Raw genomic sequence first — 20,113 nt, forward strand, 5'->3', positions numbered from 1 at the left:
TCACTGAATCATTCAACAGACACACCTGACAAAAAATATGAATCAATTCAGTGATGTTGAAATATGCCAAACACTCAACACTAACGGAGTTATTGTTACTTCAGAGGACCTGTCCTGAATTCGGCACGTTAGGGCAATTATAAAGAAAGCACGACCATCTATGTTGATTGTGAAATTGCATCGGCGTTGTTTCTGAGCAGTTAAAACTGGTCTGGGCATTTCATGGACCATAATCCTTTGTGGAAGGGGCGCTTGGCGGTGTTCTGTGGCCACTGTTGCATACAGGAGAGTTTTACGTGCCATTTTGTTACTTTTCAGTTTAAACGGGGGTTTATGAGTCAGTGTCAAAATATTGCAGTGTGTTTGTTTGTTTGTCCTAACTATGGCTTCTCTTAATTCAGATAAAGTATGTTTCACCACATGGAATGTTAACGGTCTGGGCAATCGTATAAAAAGGAGAAAAGTAATGAATATGCTTAAGAGACAAAAATGGGATGTGGTTTTTCTACAGGAAACACATTTATCAGCAGAGGGATCAGTAAAACTACTGGGGGGATTTACAGATCATGCTTTTTTTTACAGTGCAGGGTCAACTAAGAGCAGGGGCATTATAATACTTATCAATAGGCGGCTGCAGTTTAGATGTGAGAAACAGATCAAAGATGAAGCAGGGAGAATTCTTATTATTTTGGCAGAAGTACAGAAGCAACATATTATTTTAGCATACATATATGCATCTAATATAGAAGATGTTTTCTGTTGATCTTGAAGGAAAGTTACATCCTATTGGAGCTTATGATATCATACTTGGGGGAGATTTTAATTTGGTAATGGATCCAATCATCGACCATAGTAAGATGTTGTCATATAGAACCTCAAAACTCACTGTGATGGTGCAAAAAATGTGTAAAGCCCCCAGCTCGTGGATGCTTGGCGCCTTATGAATCCCAATGGGAGGGATTACACATTTTTTTCTGCAGTTCATAAAATACACACAAGGACTGATTTCTTCCTTATATCCAAGTCACTTATTCAGTCTGTGTCTCAATGTGCAATTGTTAATATCAGATCATGCTTGGGTTTCTCTAGAGACAATACCTCAGTATAAGAGAATGCAGTCACATAGATGGAGATTTAATTCATCCTTGTTACAAGATTCAATGTTTGGGCAAGCTATGGGACAACAAATCAAGGAGTATTTAGAAATAAATACACCTACGGCCTCCTCGGCAGGGACTAACTGGGAAGCCCTGAAGGCAGTTTTGAGGGGATAAACTATTCAACATACTTCTTATATTAAAAAAAACAGAAAAATCAGAAAATTACAAACTTAGAAAATAAAATCAAAGAGATTGAGACAAAATCGAAGCAGTGGATGACATCCAAAGATTTGAAAGAACTAACACGGCTGAAATATCAACACAATCTAATATTAAAGTAGAAAGTAGAATTTTGGCTTTTCAGGGCAAGACAAAGGCAACTTGAATCGGGGGAGTTGGCAAGCTTCTGGCAAGGTGTATAAAACAGAGAGAATCAATTATCTATTACCCAGCTATTAGATCAGCAACAAGTGATACTTTGACGACACCTAAAGATATTAATGATGCATTCCAAGAGTTTTATAAGGACCTATATACATCAACCTCCAACTTTAGTGAGGAAGAAATTGATAGCTTTCTGAGGCCATTAAGGTTACCTACGTTGACGAAAGAACAACAATATATTGATTCTGCTATAACATTAGAAGAAATTATATCAGTGATTAAGACCTTACCTACTGGGAAAGCTCCTGGCCCAGATAGATTTACAGCAGAATTTTTTAAATGCTATGCGGAGGAGCTAGCTCCACTACTGCTGAATATGTACAATGAGTCTATAGAACGGGGTAACTTTATCACAAGTGCTAATTACATTAATTCTGAAAGACGGTAAAGACCCGTGTGAATGTAAGACTTATAGACCAACTTCCCTAATCCCAATAGATGTGAAAATTTTATCAAAGATCCTTGCAAACCATTTAGACACAGTAATAACACAGTTGATACATAGTGATCAGGTGGGATTTATCAGGGGCCGCAGCTCATCTGATAACATAAGGAGTCTTGTGAATATTATGTGGTTGGTGGCCGATAATCAGTCACCTATAGCAGCTATCTCACTCAATACTGAAAAAGCATTCGATCGAGTGGAATGGGGCTATCTGTTTAAGATTCTTCAATATTTTTGGATTTGGACCCATCTTTTTAAAATGGATTAGACTCTTATATAATAACCCTGAAGCAGCAGTTCAAACTAGTGGTTACATTTCACCTCACTTCTCACTTAAAAGGGGTACCCGACAGGGTTCCCCACTTTCTCCAATGTTGTTCTGTGTAGCTTTGGAGCCCCTGGCAGCAGCTATCAGAGAGAATGAGAACTTTATAGGGATATCTGTGGGAGGACAGGTTCATAAACTGATGCTTTGTGTGGATGATATTGTATTATTTGTGTCGGACCCTAGTCGATTGGTGCCATGTCTTTTTAACAGTATAAAGTCTTACTCTAGATTCTCAGGTTATAAGGTTAATTGGACAAAATCGGAAGCACTACTGTTAACTGCATATTGCCCTGCACCCGCTTTTTACCCAGGCCAATTTCACTGGCCACAGAAGGGCATACGATATTTAGGTATTAATTTTCCCCCTCAACTGAAGGATTTAGTAAAGGTAAATTTTGATCCATTATTGCAGAAATTTCATGTGATGTAGACAGATTATCATCATTGTATTTGTCAATGTTGGGAAAAGTAAATGCCTTGAAGATGAATAGCATTTCGAAGCTTAACTATCTGTTCCAATCGTTACCAGTTCAAATCCCATTAATATATTTTAAGCAATTTGATAAAATAATTAAGGCTTTTATTTGGAATGGTAAATGCCCATGCTTAAACTTTAACAAATTACAATTGCCAGTTGAAAGGCGGGGGGGGCGGGGGGGTGAAGTTTGCCAGAGTTAATATACTATTACTATGCCTTTACTCTTAAGCATTTAGCACATTGGTCTCTCCTTCCAGAGAGAGCGCCTCCTTGGTATCGTATTGAGTGTTCTGCTCTTCCTCCCATCCCTCCATTACAATGTTAGTTGATCAAGTTACCTCCTGAGGCAAGGTCTCACCCAATTATATTGCATATGCATTTGTTTTGGAATAAGCTAGTCAGATTACTTAAATTTAATCCATATTTGAATGAAGCCTCAAGTATCTGGATGAATCCGAAGTTGTGTATTGATAAGTCCTCTTTCTTCTGGAGGGAATGGCAAGGGAAAGGTTAAATTAAATTGGAAGATCTTTATAATGGTGACAGTTTAAAATCTTTTAATTAATTAACCCAACAGTACAATATCTCTAGGTCACAATTTTGGAGGTATCTTCAACTGCGTCATTTGCTACATACAACTTTCGGTTCTACACAGCAACCCCCACAAATTGCTACGATACTGTCTACTGTACTGGCCGCATATGGTAAAGGTCCCGAAGCCTCAACTTATTATTCAGCTTTAACACAAATCTCCGGGGACAAATCTCTGTTGGGTCTTAAAAGAGCATGGGAAAAAGACCTGAGTGTGACTTTTGAGACAAAAGAGTGGGACAAAATTTGCAAAAATGTCAAAACAATGTCAAGAGACGTGAGGGTGCGCTATATTCTACACTGTTCTTATTAGACTCCAGCAAGGTTACATAGATTAGGGTTGAAAACCACCCCTGAATGCCGGCGCTGTGAGGCGGATAAAGGGGACTTAGTACATGCACTCTGGTCCTGTCCCAGAATTCAAGAATTTTGGATTATGATACATAAGTATATTGGTGAAGTTTCAGGTATTCAACTCCCTTTTTGCCCCAGATTTTTTGCCATAGAAGACACACTTGGAATAAACACTCTCAAAATTGGATCCTGACAAGTATAATGGTAGGAAGACAAATTATACTTAGAGGTTGGAGGAACTTGGGGGGGGGGGGACCATCATCTCAGGAGTGGGTCACAGAAATAGCCAAAGTGGCAGCTTTTGAACACATGTCTTACAAACAGTTTGATAGATTGGACATCTATACACAAAAATGGGGCAAATATTTAGGTTTCCTGGGGTGGGGGAATAGTGGTGAATGTGTGGTGAAGCATATTGCTGAATGGCAGTCTTTTATGTTATTAGAGGTCTAAATAAACACACATGGTTATTGATATTTATTTCTGCCATGTTTGTTTTTTATTTTCTGGATAATTTTATGTTTTGTAAGCTATGATTTACATAATTTCAAAACTGACTCAAAGGTTCGGGGAAAAATTTGTAAAAGAATTCAATAAAATCTAAATCATAAAAAAAAAGAAAGCACAATCATGCCTCTACTTCCTGAGGAGCTTGTGAAGATTTGGCACGACATCTAAAACTTTGACAAACTTCTATAGATACGTAGTGGAGAGTATATTGACTAGCTACATCACAGCCTGGCATGGAAACACCAATGTCCTTGCACGGAAAATACTACAAAAAGTAGTGGTTACGGCCCAGTCCACTCCCCACCATTGAGCACATCTACTTGAAGCATTGTCGCAGGAAAGCAGCACCCATCATCAGAGAACCCCACCACCCAGATCATGCTCTCTTATTGCTGCTGCCTTCAGGAAGAAGGTATAGGAGCCTCAGGGCTCACACAACCAGGTTCAGGAACAGTTACTACCCCTCAACCATCAGGCTCTTGAACCAAAAAGGATAATTTCACTCAACCTCACTTGCCACAACCTATGGACTCGCTTTCAGAGATTCATCTCATGGTTTTGATTTTTTTTTTTGCTTATTTATTTATTATTAATATTCTGTTCATTTTGTATTCGCATTGTGGTTGAACGCTGGTCTTTCATTGATTCTATTATGGTTATTATTCCATTATGGATTAAGTATGCCTGCAAGAAAAATGAATCTCATGGTTGTATATTGTAACAAATATGTACTTTGATAATAAATTTACTCTGAACTATCAAATACCAACAGCTCCTGGTAGGTTAGCTGCTCCTTAATTTCTCTGGTATCCGTGGGTCACTGGTGTGAAAGCAAGCCAGCAGCACTTCCTTATGTAAAAATGACTGCACATTAACCAACTAGGAATCCCTTTGTGATACTGTAGGAATACATAGGAAACCGGAGCGTGAAGGACAGCTTCACCATTCAGTCATAACTGATTCTATCAGGCATCAATACCACTCTGTTCACGGTGTGTGGAGGGCAATTAAATAAGCTTTTAATCCACAGCCTACACAGAATAATACAAAGCTATCTAGCAGCATCCACACCAAGGTGAAGCTGTACCAGAGCTATGTTCTGTCCACACTCAGAATGCTGGTGCCTGACAGAGAGCGACCTTACCAAGCTGCCGTCACTCCGCACCATGAGCCTCCAAAGGTCCTCTGTATCTTCTGGCCAAGAAAGATCTCCAACCATGCCCTTCTCCTTCAGTGTCATCAAGAGGACATGGCCACAATCATCACGAGGAAATGATGGAGATGGATTGGGCATGTGATGAGAAGAGATGCAAACTCCATCATCAAGGCTGCACTTCATTGGGCCCCTGAAGGCAGAGGAAACACGGGAGACGAAAGACAACTTGGCGCTGTACCACAGAGGCAGAAATGAGGACCCTGAACCACAACTGGGGCACAATAGAGAAGATGGCCAAGGACAGACAGAGATGGAGGACCTTCACTGCAATCCTAAATGCCAGTGGCATAACAGGCTGTAAATAGGTACTCTAGCAGGTGAATGAAGGAAATATCTTACTTCAGCTACAAGTAAAAACTTACCTTTAAATAACGGCACCCACTCTGATAGGTCTGTGAAGTTGGAGTTTCCCCTCCGTGCTACGTAATCCGCTGGCACAAGATTGAGCAGATTTTCATAAACAGTGGACCTGTCATACATCAGAAGGGCATCAGGCAAGCACTGGAAATCAGAGCATTACTACTGTGCCAACGCACTCTGACAGCTAATCTCAGAGAGGTGCCCAAGTTATCTGAGTCAAACGTGCAGTCATACAGCACAGAAATAAGCCCTTCAGCCCAACTGACCTGTGCTGACCATGATTCCCTATCTAAGCTAATCCCATTTTCCACATGTCTGGCCCATATCCCTCTAAACCAGGGGTTCTCAGCCTGGCGTCCATGGACCCCTTGCTTACTGGTATTGGTTCATGATATAAAATAAGGTTTGGAACCTCTGCTCCAAACCTTTCCTATCCATGTACTAACGTAAGTTGTGGGCATGCTATGTTGGCGCCAGAAACATAACGACACTTGCAGACCACCCCAGCACATCCTCATTGTCACAAATGAGGTATTTCACTGTAAGTTTCAATGTAAATGTGACAAATAAAACTAATCCTTATCTTTCACTTGTCAGGACTGCAGCCCTGAGGTACTTGCCCAAGTAATGGCAACACGGAGTCAGAGGATGCGCAGCAAATTCACAACAAATTTAGGAAGTATGTGAGAAATCCTGGTGGTCCCGAACCCTTCATAAACCCAGTGTACAGTGTCCTGGTGGGACTTCAATAGCAACATGACATTCAAACTGTTGATTCAGACCTGTGTAAATATTTCAAAGATGGTACTGAACTAATTGCTAGAGTAAAGCAAACCTCAATTGTCATTCACACTTGTTAGATTAATTCATTAAGCATTTTCCATTGGGGAAGAAACAGAAGGGGATTGAGCTCAGGAAAATGGAAGTAAAAAAAATCCAAACTGAAGCAATCAACGCAAGGCACCAGAAATGCAGAACAGCCTCTGAAATGTGAGGATCATAGTTGTGTAAGGAGCAGAACATTCTGAAATAATTCACTCTGGTTGCTTTTCATTTCACTGCTCCTCATTACCATGGGGACAATACTTTAAAGAACTTCACTGGTGTTGGATTGACTGTTTAATTCTTAGATTAAACTGTTTAATTGTTATTTTCTTTGCAACTTAATAATTATCTGCTTGCATTTTAAGTAATTCTTAACATGCACATAACTATTTAATACACCTCTAGCACAGAGGTTGCCAACCATTTTTTATGCCATGGACCAATACCATTAAGCAAGGGGTCCGTGGACCCCAGGGTGGGAGCCCCTGCTCTAGTGGCTATACAAAGTACAATTCTGAAAAGCTCTGGAAGTTTCTTTGTGCTGCATTAAGTGAATAAGTACTTCCTCATTGGTTAACTTGGTACTGGGTATTCAAATACATACTTTCTAATTGGTTGTCTCTGGTCTACATATTTGTATGGAAATTTTCATATTTGTGTATAAAAATAGCGGCTTTATCCTAGGGACCATCTCTAGTTTCTCATTCTTTTTTAATTTTAGCTTTCCCCTATCACTGTCTGTTTCAACTTTCCTGTTCTATCAACTCTTAATAAAACAAACTCTTAATAAAGGAACCTTGGATTAAAAACACCAGAATCTAACACTGGGTATGAAGTATTTAAGGAATGTCTCATTGTTGTCAATTGAGTTACGGAAATGTAACTACCTCATTGCAAGATTTAAACACTTTTTTTAATCCAATGGAAGTGAGGATCCAGTGGTTGGTAAGTTGATGGAGAAGATCCTGAAAGGCAGGATTTATGAACATTTGGAGAGGCATAATATGATTAGGAATAGTCAGCATGGCTTTGTCAAAGACAGATCGTGCCTTATGAGCCTGATTGAACTTTTTGAGGATGTGACTAAACACATCGATGATGGTAGGGCAGTAGATGTAGTGTATATGGATTTCAACAAGGCATTTGATAAGGTACCACATGCAAGGCTTATTGAGAAAGTAAGGAGGCATGGGATCCAAGGGGACATTGCTTTGTGGATCCAGAACTAGTTTGCCCACAGAAGGCAAACAGTGGTTGTAGATGGATCATATTCTGCATAGAGGTCGGTCACCAGTGGTGTGCCTCAGGGATCTGTTCTGGGACACCACTCTTTGTGATTTTTATAAATGACCTGGATGAAGAAGTGGAGGGATAGGTTAGTAAATTTGCTGATGACACAAAGGTTGGAGGTGTTGTAGATAGTGTGGAGGGCTGTCAGAGGTTACAGGAGGACATTGATAGGATGTAAAACTGGGCTGAGAAGTGGCAGATGGAGTTCAACCCAGATAAGTGTGAGGTGGCTCATTTTGGTAGGTCAAATATGATGGCAGAATATAGTATTAATGGTAAGACTCTTGGCAGTGTGGAGGATCAGAGAGATCTTGGGGTCAGAGTCCATAGGACACTCAAAGCTGCTGTGCAGGTTGATTCTGTGGTTAAGAAAGCATACCATGCATTGGCCTTCATGAATTGTGGGATTGAGTTTAGGAGCCAAGAGGTAATGTTGCAGCTACTGTATATAGGAGCCTGGTCAAACCCCACTTGGAGTATTGTGCTCAGTTCTGGTCGCCTCACTACAGGAAGGATGTGGAAACCATAGAAAGGGTGCAGAGGAGATTTACAAGGACGTTGCCTGGATTGGGGAGCTTGCCTTATGAGAAAAGTTGAGTGAACTTGGCCTTTTTTCCTTGGAGCGACAGAGGATGCAAGGTGACCTGATAGAGGTGTATAAGATGATGAAAGGCATTGATCATGTGGATAGTCAGAGGCTTTTTCCCAGGGCTGAAGTGGCTAGCACAAGAGGACATAGTTTTAAGGTGCTTGGAAGTAGGTACAGAGGAGATGACAGGGGTAAGTTTTTTTATGCAGAGAGTGGTGAGTGCGTGAATGAGCTGCCGGCGACGGTGGTGGAGGCAGATACGATAGGGTCTTTTAAGAGACTCCTGGACAGGTACATGGAGCTCAGAAAAATAAGAGGGCTATGGGTAACCTTAGGTAATTTCTCAGGTAAGGACATGTTCGACACAGCTTTGTGGGCCGAAGGGCCTGTATTGTGCTGTAAGTTTTCTATATTTCTATGTTTCTAAAGGTCAACAGGTTGCTTTTTTCTCCAGTTAAACTCACTTTGTCGCACATACAGATTAAACTCACCTGGACACACATACAAGTTAAACTCACCAGTACACACATACAGATTAAACTCACCTGGGTGCACATACAGGTTAAACTCACCAGTACATACATACAGATTAAACTCAATTGCAGACTTGTCCTTTCATTGTAGAAACAGCAGCCAAAGGCAAGTGCGGTGGAACAGTCCACAAGAACATTAGCTATTTAACATTTTTGCCAAATTAACGTGACTATCAAACCCTTGAGAGAGTCAAACAATTGCTTACACACCGAAGAGCAGTACAGTTTTCAAAATCATCAATGCCAAGGCGCAACAGGCAGCCGGAGGTTGAGTCCTCTCCAAACAATAACAACATGGTTTCAGTTGATGAGCACAACCCATTTCCAACTGGAAAACAAAATGGAATAAAAATAGATTTTACAAAAGCAGATTTTTTTTTCAAATGTTGCTGACATTTATTTGTTTAGAGACACAGCATGGAACAGACTTCCAGCCTGATGAGCCACGCAGCCTAGCAACCCATAGATTAAACCCTAGCCTAATCACAGGACGATTTACAATGACAATTATCTATTAAGCAGTATCTCTTCGGACTGTGGGAGGAAAGCGGAGAAAACTCATATGCTGACGGGAATGATGTACAAACTAATAAAAAGAAAGTACAAGTCTTCTCGTAACCGACGACAGAGTTTTTTGATGAAGTAATAGAGAAGGTTGATGACAGAAATACGGTTGATGTTATCCGTAGGACATCCCGAAGGCATCAGATCAAGGTGACACATGACAGACTCATCATCAAGACTGATGCTCATGGAATAGAAGGTGCTACAAGGCAAGTTTATTGTCATCTGTACGTTACTAGGGACATGCACACTTGCAGCAGTATCACGTAAATACGGACAACACACAGAATATAAATTGTACACAAATTATATAAAACTGTTTTCACTGCAAAGAAAAATGGCAAAACTTCAGACCAAGACCCTTCATCTGGACTGGGTTTATTGCAAGAATGAGCAGAGGCAATAAAAAAAAGAAAACAGAGATATCATTTGTTGGAGGGGGCAGGGTAGAGAAATGGTTTAGAAAGGAAAAAGAAAAAACAGAAAAAAGTCCATGGTAATGCGCGAGGTTATTAATACTGCTCTTTTGCTGAGGTAGGACTAGGGCTGTGCAAGTTGGTTGAAGAATCTGATGGTTGTAGGAAAGTAGCTGTTCCTGAACCTGGTGGTGTGGGACTTCAGACATCTGTACCTCCCGCCCAACACTAGCAATGAGAAGGGGACATGAGCTGATTGTTGGGGATACTTGAATGATAGGTGCTGCCTTCCTGAAACCTCCTGTAGATGCTGTCAGTGGCAGAAGGGCTGTGTCCACCACTCGCAGTGGAAAGGAGGACTGGTGCCAGTGGTGGGAAGGACTGTCTTCACCACTGTTGATGGTGTCAATGGCGAAAAGGCCTGGTGTCGGGGTGGGGCGGGCTGATGTCAACAGAGAGGAGGACTGGTGTCAGCTGTGGGAAGGACTGCGTCTATCACTGTCAATGGTGAGAAGGGCAGGTATCAGTGGTGGGGCGGGCTGTGTCCATCACTGTCAATGGTTCATTGGTGAGGAGGACTGAAGTCAGTGGCGGGGAGGACTGCGCCCCGATGGACAGGCTGTGTCCATCACTGTCAATGGTTTGATGGTGGGGAGGACTGGTGTCAGTGGCGGGGAGGACGGTATTGGTGATAAACTGCACTATATCCACTACCCTACAGCATCCTGTGCTCCACACATTGAAATTGCTGTACCTGCTAAAATGCAACAGCCTGGATAGAAAATTAGGCCATCAATAGAAAACAGTAGCAGTAAAATGTGATTTTCCACATTATAGGAAGTTTACTGTAAATTTGGAGTACAACAACTGCAAGGACAATAAAGGCTCAAGATGGTAGATTGGGTAAATTGGTGGGAGATTCAATTTAAAGGTGAAAAAATGAAACTTTTCACTTATTGCAACGCACATAAAATGCTAGAGGAACTCAGCAAATCAGGCAGTATCTATGGAAATGAACAAACAGTCAAAACTTCAGACCAAGACCCTTCATCTGGACTGGGTTTATTGCAAGAATGAGCAGAGACAATAAAAAAAAGAACACAGAGATATCATTTGTTGGAGAGGGCAGGGTAGAGAAATGATTTAGAAGTCACATGGAATCCTGGCACTATAAACAGAGGCATGGTGCTCAACAACATGGAACAATAAACCATTACAAACACAGAAGTAATGAATCCTGCCTGAACATCATACTTTATTATGAAGACACAAAAGAAATTGAATAAAAGAACTACAGGGATGATGGTATTTACTTATCGGTATAGATGAGAGGTGCCAGAGCAAGTGGATAAGGCAAGTACAATAACAATTTTTAAAATACAGTTGGATGGCTACATTAATTAGAAAAGTTTAGAAAGTTGTGGGCTGGTAAATAGGACTAACTAGACAACGGGGTGACCCATTGGGGCACCCTTTCAGAGAAGGGTAGTGCAGTCTGATGTGACCAGAATGAACGTTAAGTTTTCCTGAATGCTATTGGCATCGCTTTGCTTTGGAAATTGAAGAAAACCTCAGTTTATTAAAGAAGAACGACGCGTAGCAAAGCAAATATAGCTCCTCCTCGTTTAACGAAGGACACTTTTGATGGCATCATTTCTGGTCAATCTGCCACCCTTGTGCCTCTTGTTGTCATTCTGGAGACATGCAGTCCTTTCATCCACCATCTCTTCATCTCTTCTGCTGTTTATTCTTTGTCTCTGATCTTGGAGATGTGCATTTTTCTGCTCCTTTGTCTCTTCCTCTCTCTTCCTCCTGTGCCTGTTTTTGTCATTCTGGAGACGTGCAGCCCTTTCATCCCCCGTCTCCTCATCTCTTCTGCTTGTTTGTTGTTTGTCTCCGATCCTGGAGAGGTGCACTTTTCAGCTCCTTTGTCTCTTTGTCTCTCTTTCTTCTATGCTAGTTGTTGTCATTTTGGAGACGTGCATGCATCTCCTCCTCTGTCTCTTCTTCTCTCATCTCTTTTGTCCTGACTCTGATCCTGGAGTCGTGTGGCCCTGGCCTCACCCAGTTCTTGTTCTCTCCCTCTCCTTGCCACTTCCCAACATCGCTTGGCGTCATCTCTTGACCATATTGTCCCCTTCTCTTTCCATGCGGCATAATTAGGTTGACCATATTTTTTTACCCTAATGCTGGGTAGAAGATACGAAGCAGTAACACCAAAGCCTCCAAGATGCTGATTATTCTTGATGATGTGGTTGGCGTTCTCCTAAATGGACGTGATATAGTCACCACTGTCCTTTGACTGCAATAAAGGGTTTGATGGGTGTCTCGAAGTACGTCATTACAATAATTACTTATCTCTTATTGATGGGTCTCAGTTTGATCTGTCCCAATCCTGCACATGCTGATGGTGATTAGCAGAAAGTGACCGCTCGAAATAGAGCTGCCCTGCCCTTTGGCTCCTGTAGGTGTTGCTTCTGAGGCTGGCCATGCGCATGCGTCGTGGTGTTGCATCGCAGTTTCCGTCATGGCTGACATCGGCTCTTGGGTGAAAGCAGGGCTGTTGATTTTGGCGAGTGAGCGACTTTATACGAACATATAACCCTGAACTTTGCCTGCATTCTGTAAGTTGGCGCATTTTAAGTTGACTTAGCCAAAAATAGTGCTGCTGTAATGCACCATTTGCGCTAATTGGAGGTCACAAACAGACAACTAGAGCATGAGAGTTTTAGCAGTATGTAGATATAGATGGGAATCTTTGTCGCATGGAACAGTTATGCTGAAGGGGCTGCTTCTGTGCTGTATCAATCTCTAATTCTATGGGAAGTTTTTATCTTCAACCACTGGAACAGAGGAGGGTGCAGATAGAGTCAGTTACAGCCATTCATCCTTTGGCCCCATTCGTCCATGCCGGCCAAGTTGCCTTCTTGCCTGTAGTTGTGCTTCTGTGCATTCAAAACATCAATGACAGACAGGAATAACAGAGTGAAAATTTACAGGGCAGTCTGTGACCTCGGCGTTATGTGTTTTTTTTTTCCTCTCCCTCTCCTTCTAATGACCAAAACAAAATGCATCACCTGGTCGCCATATTCTTAAAGGGACTTTCTGCAAATTCTTGCCTCTCTCAAGGGCAGCCAGAACCGGTCTTCCAACCAAGTAACCTGAAATGAACAGAGAACATTTCACCATTCTGTACAGTGGACAGGTTTCATTTATTTAATTATTTTATTGACGTAAGGGTGGAATAGGCCCCTTTGAGCCACACCACCCAGTAATCTCCCAATTTAACCCTGGCCTAAACACTAGACAATTTACCAATCAGTACGTCTTTGGACTGTGGGAGGAAACTCACGTAGTCACAGGAAGAATGTACAAACTCCTTATGGGCAGCAGTGGGAATTGAACCCAGGTCACCTGTTTACCCCTCAATCGTGACCCCACCAAGGAGCACCAGGCCATTGTCTCCCACACCATCACCGACTTCATCCGCTCAGGGGATCTCCCATCCACTGCTACCAACCTTATAGTTTCCACACCCCGCACTTCCCGTTTCTACCTCCTACCCAAGATCCACAAACCTGCCTGTCCTGGCCGACCTATTGTCTCAGCTTGCTCCTGCCCCACCGAACTCATTTCTGCATACCCCGACACAGTTTTATCACCCCTTGCTCAATCCCTTCCGACCTATGTTCGTGACACTTCTCACGCTCTTAAACTTTTCGATGATTTTAAGTTCCCTGGCCCCCACCGCTTTATTTTCACCATGGATGTCCAGTCCTTATATACTTCCATCCCAAATCAGGAAGGTCTCAAAGCTCTACGCTTCTTTTTGGATTCCAGACCTAATCAGTTCCCCTCTACCACCACTCTGCTCCGTCTAGCGGAATTAGTCCTGACTCTTAATAATTTCTCCTTTGGCTCCTCCCACTTCCTCCAAACTAAAGGTGTAGCTATGGGCACCCGTATGGGTCCTAGCTATGCCTGCCTTTTTGTTGGGTTTGTGGAACAATCTATGTTCCATGCCTATTCTGGTATCTGTCCCCCACTTTTCCTTCGCTACATCGACGACTGCATTGGCGCTGCTTCCTGCACGCATGCAGAACTCGTTGACTTCATTAACTTTGCCTCCAACTTTCACCCTGCCCTCAAGTTTACCTGGTCCATTTCCGACACCTCCCTCCCCTTTCTAGATCTTTCTGTCTCTGTCTCTGGAGACAGCTTATCCACTGATGTCTACTATAAGCCTACTGACTCTCACAGCTATCTGGACTATTCCTCTTCTCACCCTGTCTCTCGCAAAAACGCCATCCCCTTCTCGCAATTCCTCCGTCTCCGCCACATCTGCTCTCAGGATGAGGCTTTTCATTCTAGGACGAGGGAGATGTCTTCCTTTTTTAAAGAAAGGGGCTTCCCTTCCTCCACTATCAACTCTGCTCTTAAACACATCTCCCCCATTTCACGTACATCTGCTCTCACTCCATCCTCCCGCCACCCCACTAGGAATAGGGTTCCCCTGGTCCTCACCTACCACCCCACCAGCCTCCCGGTCCAACATATTATTCTCCGTAACTTCCGCCACCTCCAACGGGATCCCACCACTAAGCACATCTTTCCCTCTCCCCCTCTCTCTGCATTCCGCAGGGATCGCTCCCTACACAATTCCCTTGTCCATTCGTCCCCCCATCCCTCCCCACTGATCTCCCTCCTGGCACTTATCCGTGTAAGCAGAACAAGTGCTACACATGCCCTTACACTTCCTCCCTTACCACCATTCAGGGCCCCAAACAGTCCTTCCAGGTGAGGCGACACTTCACCTGTGAGTCGGCTGGGGTGATATACTGCATCCGGTGCTCCCGATGTGGCCTTTTATATATTGGCGAGACCCAACGCAGACTGGGAGACCGCTTTGCTGAACATCTACGCTCTGTCCGCCAGAGAAAGCAGGATCTCCCAGTGGCCACACATTTTAATTCCACATCCTATTCCCATTCTGACATGTCTATCCACGGCCCCCTCTACTGTAAAGATGAAGCCACACTCAGGTTGGAGGAACAACACCTTATAATCCGTCTGGGTAGCCTCCAACCTGATGGCATGAACATCGACTTCTCTAACTTCCGCTAAGGCCCCACCTCCCCCTCGTACCCCATCTGTTACTCATTTTTATGCACACATTCTTTCTCTCACTCTCCTTTTTCTCCCTCTGTCCCTCTGAATATACCTCTTGCCCATCCTCTGGGTCCCCCCCCCCAACCTTGTCTTTCTTCCCGGACCTCCTGTCCCATGATCCTCTCGTATCCCCTTTTGCCTATCACCTGTCCAGCTCTTGGCTCTATCCCTCCCCCTCCTGTCTTCTCCTATCATTTTGGATCTCCCTCTCCCCCTCCAACTTTCAAATCCCTTACTCACTCTTCCTTCAGTTAGTCCTGACGAAGGGTCTCGGCCTGAAACGTCGACTGCACCTCTTCCTACAGATGCTGCTTGGCCTGCTGCGTTCACCAGCAACTTGATGTGTGTTGCTTGAATTTCCAGCATCTGCAGAATTCCTGTTGTTCACCTGTTTAAAAGTGTGTGCTAACCACTATGCTACCGTGCCACCTCAAATTCTGTTGCCAGCTGATTAACCTGCCCTGTACTTACACTTCCTAAAACCCTCAGGATTTTGAATAAAGTTTTTCAATCCTCATCCAATATTTTCTTGACGAAAGGGACGAACTCCTGCTTCTCCAGTCTCGACATATAACTGAAGGCCCTCTTCACAGTGCTCCAGCTGTGGTAAATCTAATGCTCAGTGAAGTGAATTCCTTGCCCTTGATGCATCATGGTGAGCTGAATGCCTGTATCTGTGTTACCTTATACATGTTTAAAATTATGACAGGCATGGATAGGTGAATGGTAATAGTCTTGATCTCCACAGGTGATGGACATGCCAGCACTGTGACACGCTGCTAGTGTTATATTGAAGAGAGCAGCCCAAAAGGTCCAGCCTCAGCTTCACAGTTGTGTTGGATTAGGATCAGGATCATCAAACACTAACAGTACTAACACATTAAGACAAGACTCAGTCACCCACATGGACTGAAATTTTAAGCAACAACAGTATAGTAATGGAGTTGTGTGAAGCAGGGTCAGGAGTACCAGTCTAACACTTACCAGTGTTAAAATATCCTTATTCAAGTGATGGTGGATATAGGTTACTTGAACATTCAACAGTTTACTTTCATTAAAAAGCCTGCAGATTGCTATGGGTTTTTATATTTTTAGCTACACATCACTGCAAGCATCAACCATCAGGCTCTTGTACCAGTGAATAACTTCACTCACCCCATCACTGAACTGTTCCCAAAACCTATGTACTCACTTTCAAAGACTCTTCATCACATGTTCTCAATATTTATTACTTATTTATTCTTATTTTTATTTTTTCTCAGGTCAAGATGATAAAATATGAATTTGAGGCACAGCCAAGCACACTCAATTCTCAATTGCTAGGAACTTGCGGACTACTCTAGTGGATTTCTGGAGATTCAGGATGTTCTTCATCAATTACTGCTCAGCATCTGACACTATCATCCCCTCAAAACAAATCAGTAAACTTCAAGACCTGGGCTTCAATACCCCCTTGTGCAACTGGATCCTGGATTTCCTCACTTGTAGTTCAGATTAGCCAAAACATCCCCTCCACAATTTCCATCCGCACAGGAGCACCACAGGGATGTGTACTTAACCCCTGCTCTACTCGCCTTACACTTATGACTGAGTGGCTAAGTACAACTCCAATACCATATACATGATTGCTGACAACACCACTGTTGAGGGCTATATCAAAGGGAGTGATGAATCAGCATACAGCAGGGAGATTGAAAACTTGGCTGAGTGGTGTAATAGCAACAACCTCTCACTCGATGTCAATAAGACCAAGGAACTGATTGTGGACTTCAGGAGAGGGAAACCAGAGGTCCATGAGCCAGTAATCATCAGAGGTGGAGAGGGTCAGTAACTTTAAATTCCTGGATGTCCCTACCTCAGGGGACTTGTCATATAAATATTACTGCAAAGAGTGCCTCTGTTTCCTCCGAAGTCTGTGGAAGTTCGGCATGTCATCGAAAACCTTGACAAACTTCTATAGATGTGTGGTGGAAAGTGTGCTAACTTTCTGCAGCCTGGTACGGGAACACCAATGCCTTTTGAGCAGAAAATCCGACAAAAGGTAGTGGATTCGGCCCAGTGCATCACGGGTAAAGTCCTCCCAACCATTGACCACATCTACATGAAATGTTGCCACAGAAAAGCAGCATCCATCATCAAAGATCTTCACAACCTAGGTCATACTCTTTTCTCCCTGCTGCCATCAGGTAGGAGGTACAGGTGCCTCAGGACTCACTATCAGGTACAAGAACAGTTACTACTCCTCAACCATCAGGCTCTTGAACCAAAGGGGATAATTTCACTAAACCTCAGTTGCCCCATCGTTGAGATGTTGCTACATCCTATGGACTCACTTTCAGGATTTTTTTTTTTGTTTAGTTATTTATTTTTAATACTTCTTTCATTTTGCATTTGCACTCTTGTTGAGTGCTGGTCTTTCATTGATTCTATTATGGTTATTATTCTACTATGGATTGAGTGTGTGCGCAAGAAAATGAATCGCAGGGTTGTATATGGTGACAAATAGCTACACCCATTTAAGGACTCTGTCATATTGTTACTTCATGCTTGTTATTTATTGTTTTTATTTATATCTGCATTTGCACAGTTTGTTTATAGTTAACAGTTCCTGATGTTTACATTTATTGTTCTATAGACTTGCTAAGTACGCGTGCAGAAAAAGAATCTCAGGGTTGTATGTGGTGATATATATGGACTCCGATAATAAATTTTACTTTGAACTTTGAAATTTACATAAATATTGCTGGTTAATGCTACTGTGTAGCGACTTTGGGATAACACCAGTTGTAGATATTACTATTGGGACAATGTATCTCCTGTTCGTGTTCCATAGTCTTTCAATTTCCTCTTTTAATTCAGTATATTTCTAGTGTTTTTCACCAAAAACTATTCTGATATACGCTGTGTGCATTTGGAATGGCTATATCTATTAAGTAAACTGCTTTTGCTTGTTTATCCTAAAATATTATATCTGGCCAGTTGTTATGGATTGTCCTACCTGTAATAATGGATCAGTCATAATATGATGTGTGGGACTCTAAATTAAAACTGAATTAGGCTTGTATTTATAGTAAGGTTGGGTGTCCTTTATGAAACATAGAAAATCTACAGCACAGTACAGGCCCTCTGGTCCACAATGTTGTGCTGACCACGTAACCTACTGTAGAAGCTGCCTAGAATTTCCCTCCCGCATAGCCCTCTACTTTTCTAAGCTCCATGTACCTATCTAAGATTAGTCTCTTAAAAGAGTTTGTATCTTAAAGCAAGAATTTGGTGAATGATGTCTGCCACTTGATTGTGCCTGTGTAAATAATCAGATTGAGTTCAGCTGCTGCAGGAGCCTATAACATGTTGGGATTGTTTCTGGTTTCTCTTGACATTTTCTGCATTTAATCTTGAATTTGTTGGTCCTTTATTTTGTATTTTTGATCATTTTTCTGTTAACCAACTGGTCCTGTGTTGTTTATTATTATTTTCTTTTTGTATTTCCAATCTGTTGTCTTTTGCACACTGGTTGTTTGCCCACCCTGTTGGGTGTGGTCTTTCATTGATTCATTTGTGGGGTTTTTTTTTGCATTTTAAATGCCTGTGAGAAAATGAATCTCAGGGTAGTATATGGTGACCTATATGTTTGTTCATAATAAATTTACTTCGAACCTTTGAACTTTGAAGTTCACTGATCACCAAAAACCAACTTATTATTGCCCCTTGTATAAAGCAATTGCTTTGATTTTTGTTTTTAAATGGAAATTGCTCATTCGTTGAAGCCAAATTCCAAACTTTCATCGATAACATTACTCTAGAGGCTCGGACAGTAATCCATTGTCTCACCTGGATTGCCGGACCGAGTCACCTGGGTGTGATGTTCATTGCGTGAGTTAATAAAGGTAACACTGAACCTTTGAGTCACAGTAGCTGGAAAGTAAGATATATGGATTTAGATGGAGATCAATACATACAAACTTCCAATGATACAGCTGTTCATAGACAGCAAGGCCAAAGGAGGTGAAGAGGTGGAGCACAGTCATACCTGATGAATCTAAGGAAACATTTCCCAATGTGACACATAAAGTGATATTAGATATCGCACTCCCATTCCAGTGGAAGACATAATCAGCCTGCAGAATCATATTTTCACACATTCCCTTCACAACTTTGGGCTCTGATACATTAACCAATCCTGCATAAAGAATAAACAAATAATATTAGAAAACAACTAGGCAACAAGACAGGATAGTAAGGAAGCAAACAGCATGCTTACCTTCATCAGTTGGAGCACTGAATATAAAAGTTGGGAAGTCATGTTGCAGCTATATAAAACTGGTTGCATTTGGATTATTTCATACAGTTCTGATCACCACACCTTAGGAAGGTTTTGGAGATGGTGCAGTAAAGGTTCTCCAGGACACTGCCTGTACTTGGAGAATATTAGCCATAGGGAGAGGTTGAACAAACTTGGACAGTCTTTTCTGGTGCATCAGAGGCTGACAGGATGAGCTGATGACAGTACATAAAATTATAGATAGTATAGAAAAGGCAGAGAGTCAATACTTTTTCCCCAAGATGGAAATGTCACTAGAGGGTATAGATTTACACTGAGTGGAGGGAAAGTTTAAAAGAGATTTGAGATGCAATAATTTTTTAGTACAGAGAGGAGAGTACCTGGAACACACAAGCAGAAGAGGTGATATGATGGCAACGTTTAATAGGCACGTGGGGATAGAGGGATATAGACCATGTACAGGACCAGTTGAGAATGGCATCATGGTTCAAAGTAAAATTTATTATCAGGGTATATACATGTCACCACATACAACCCTAAGATTTTTGTTCCTGTGGGCATACTTAGCAAATCTATAGGACATTCACTGTAAACAGGATCAATGAACAACAAACTGTGC

At 42.1% G+C, this 20,113-nt stretch overlaps 1 protein-coding gene across 2 annotated transcripts in view; it reads right to left on the reverse strand.

Annotated features, from left to right (window-relative positions):
- The window catches only part of tctn2 (tectonic family member 2), a 57,059-nt gene that overhangs the window by 11,170 nt on the left and 25,776 nt on the right, over positions 1–20,113 (reverse strand). The window contains exons 10-14 of one of the 2 annotated variants that reach the window (XM_072240733.1): positions 19,243–19,392; positions 19,044–19,127; positions 13,121–13,204; positions 9,274–9,391; positions 5,829–5,935 (exon numbers count right to left, since the gene is read on the reverse strand). In XM_072240733.1, coding sequence (XP_072096834.1) covers positions 5,829–5,935; positions 9,274–9,391; positions 13,121–13,204; positions 19,044–19,127; positions 19,243–19,392 — 543 coding nt within the window. The remainder of the gene's footprint in view (positions 1–5,828; positions 5,936–9,273; positions 9,392–13,120; positions 13,205–19,043; positions 19,128–19,242; positions 19,393–20,113) is intronic. The other variant, XM_072240734.1, reaches the window with a different exon arrangement.

This window comes from Mobula birostris, chromosome 22 (assembly GCF_030028105.1).
Source record: "Mobula birostris isolate sMobBir1 chromosome 22, sMobBir1.hap1, whole genome shotgun sequence".
In the NCBI taxonomy this organism is placed as follows: domain Eukaryota; kingdom Metazoa; phylum Chordata; class Chondrichthyes; order Myliobatiformes; family Myliobatidae; genus Mobula; species Mobula birostris.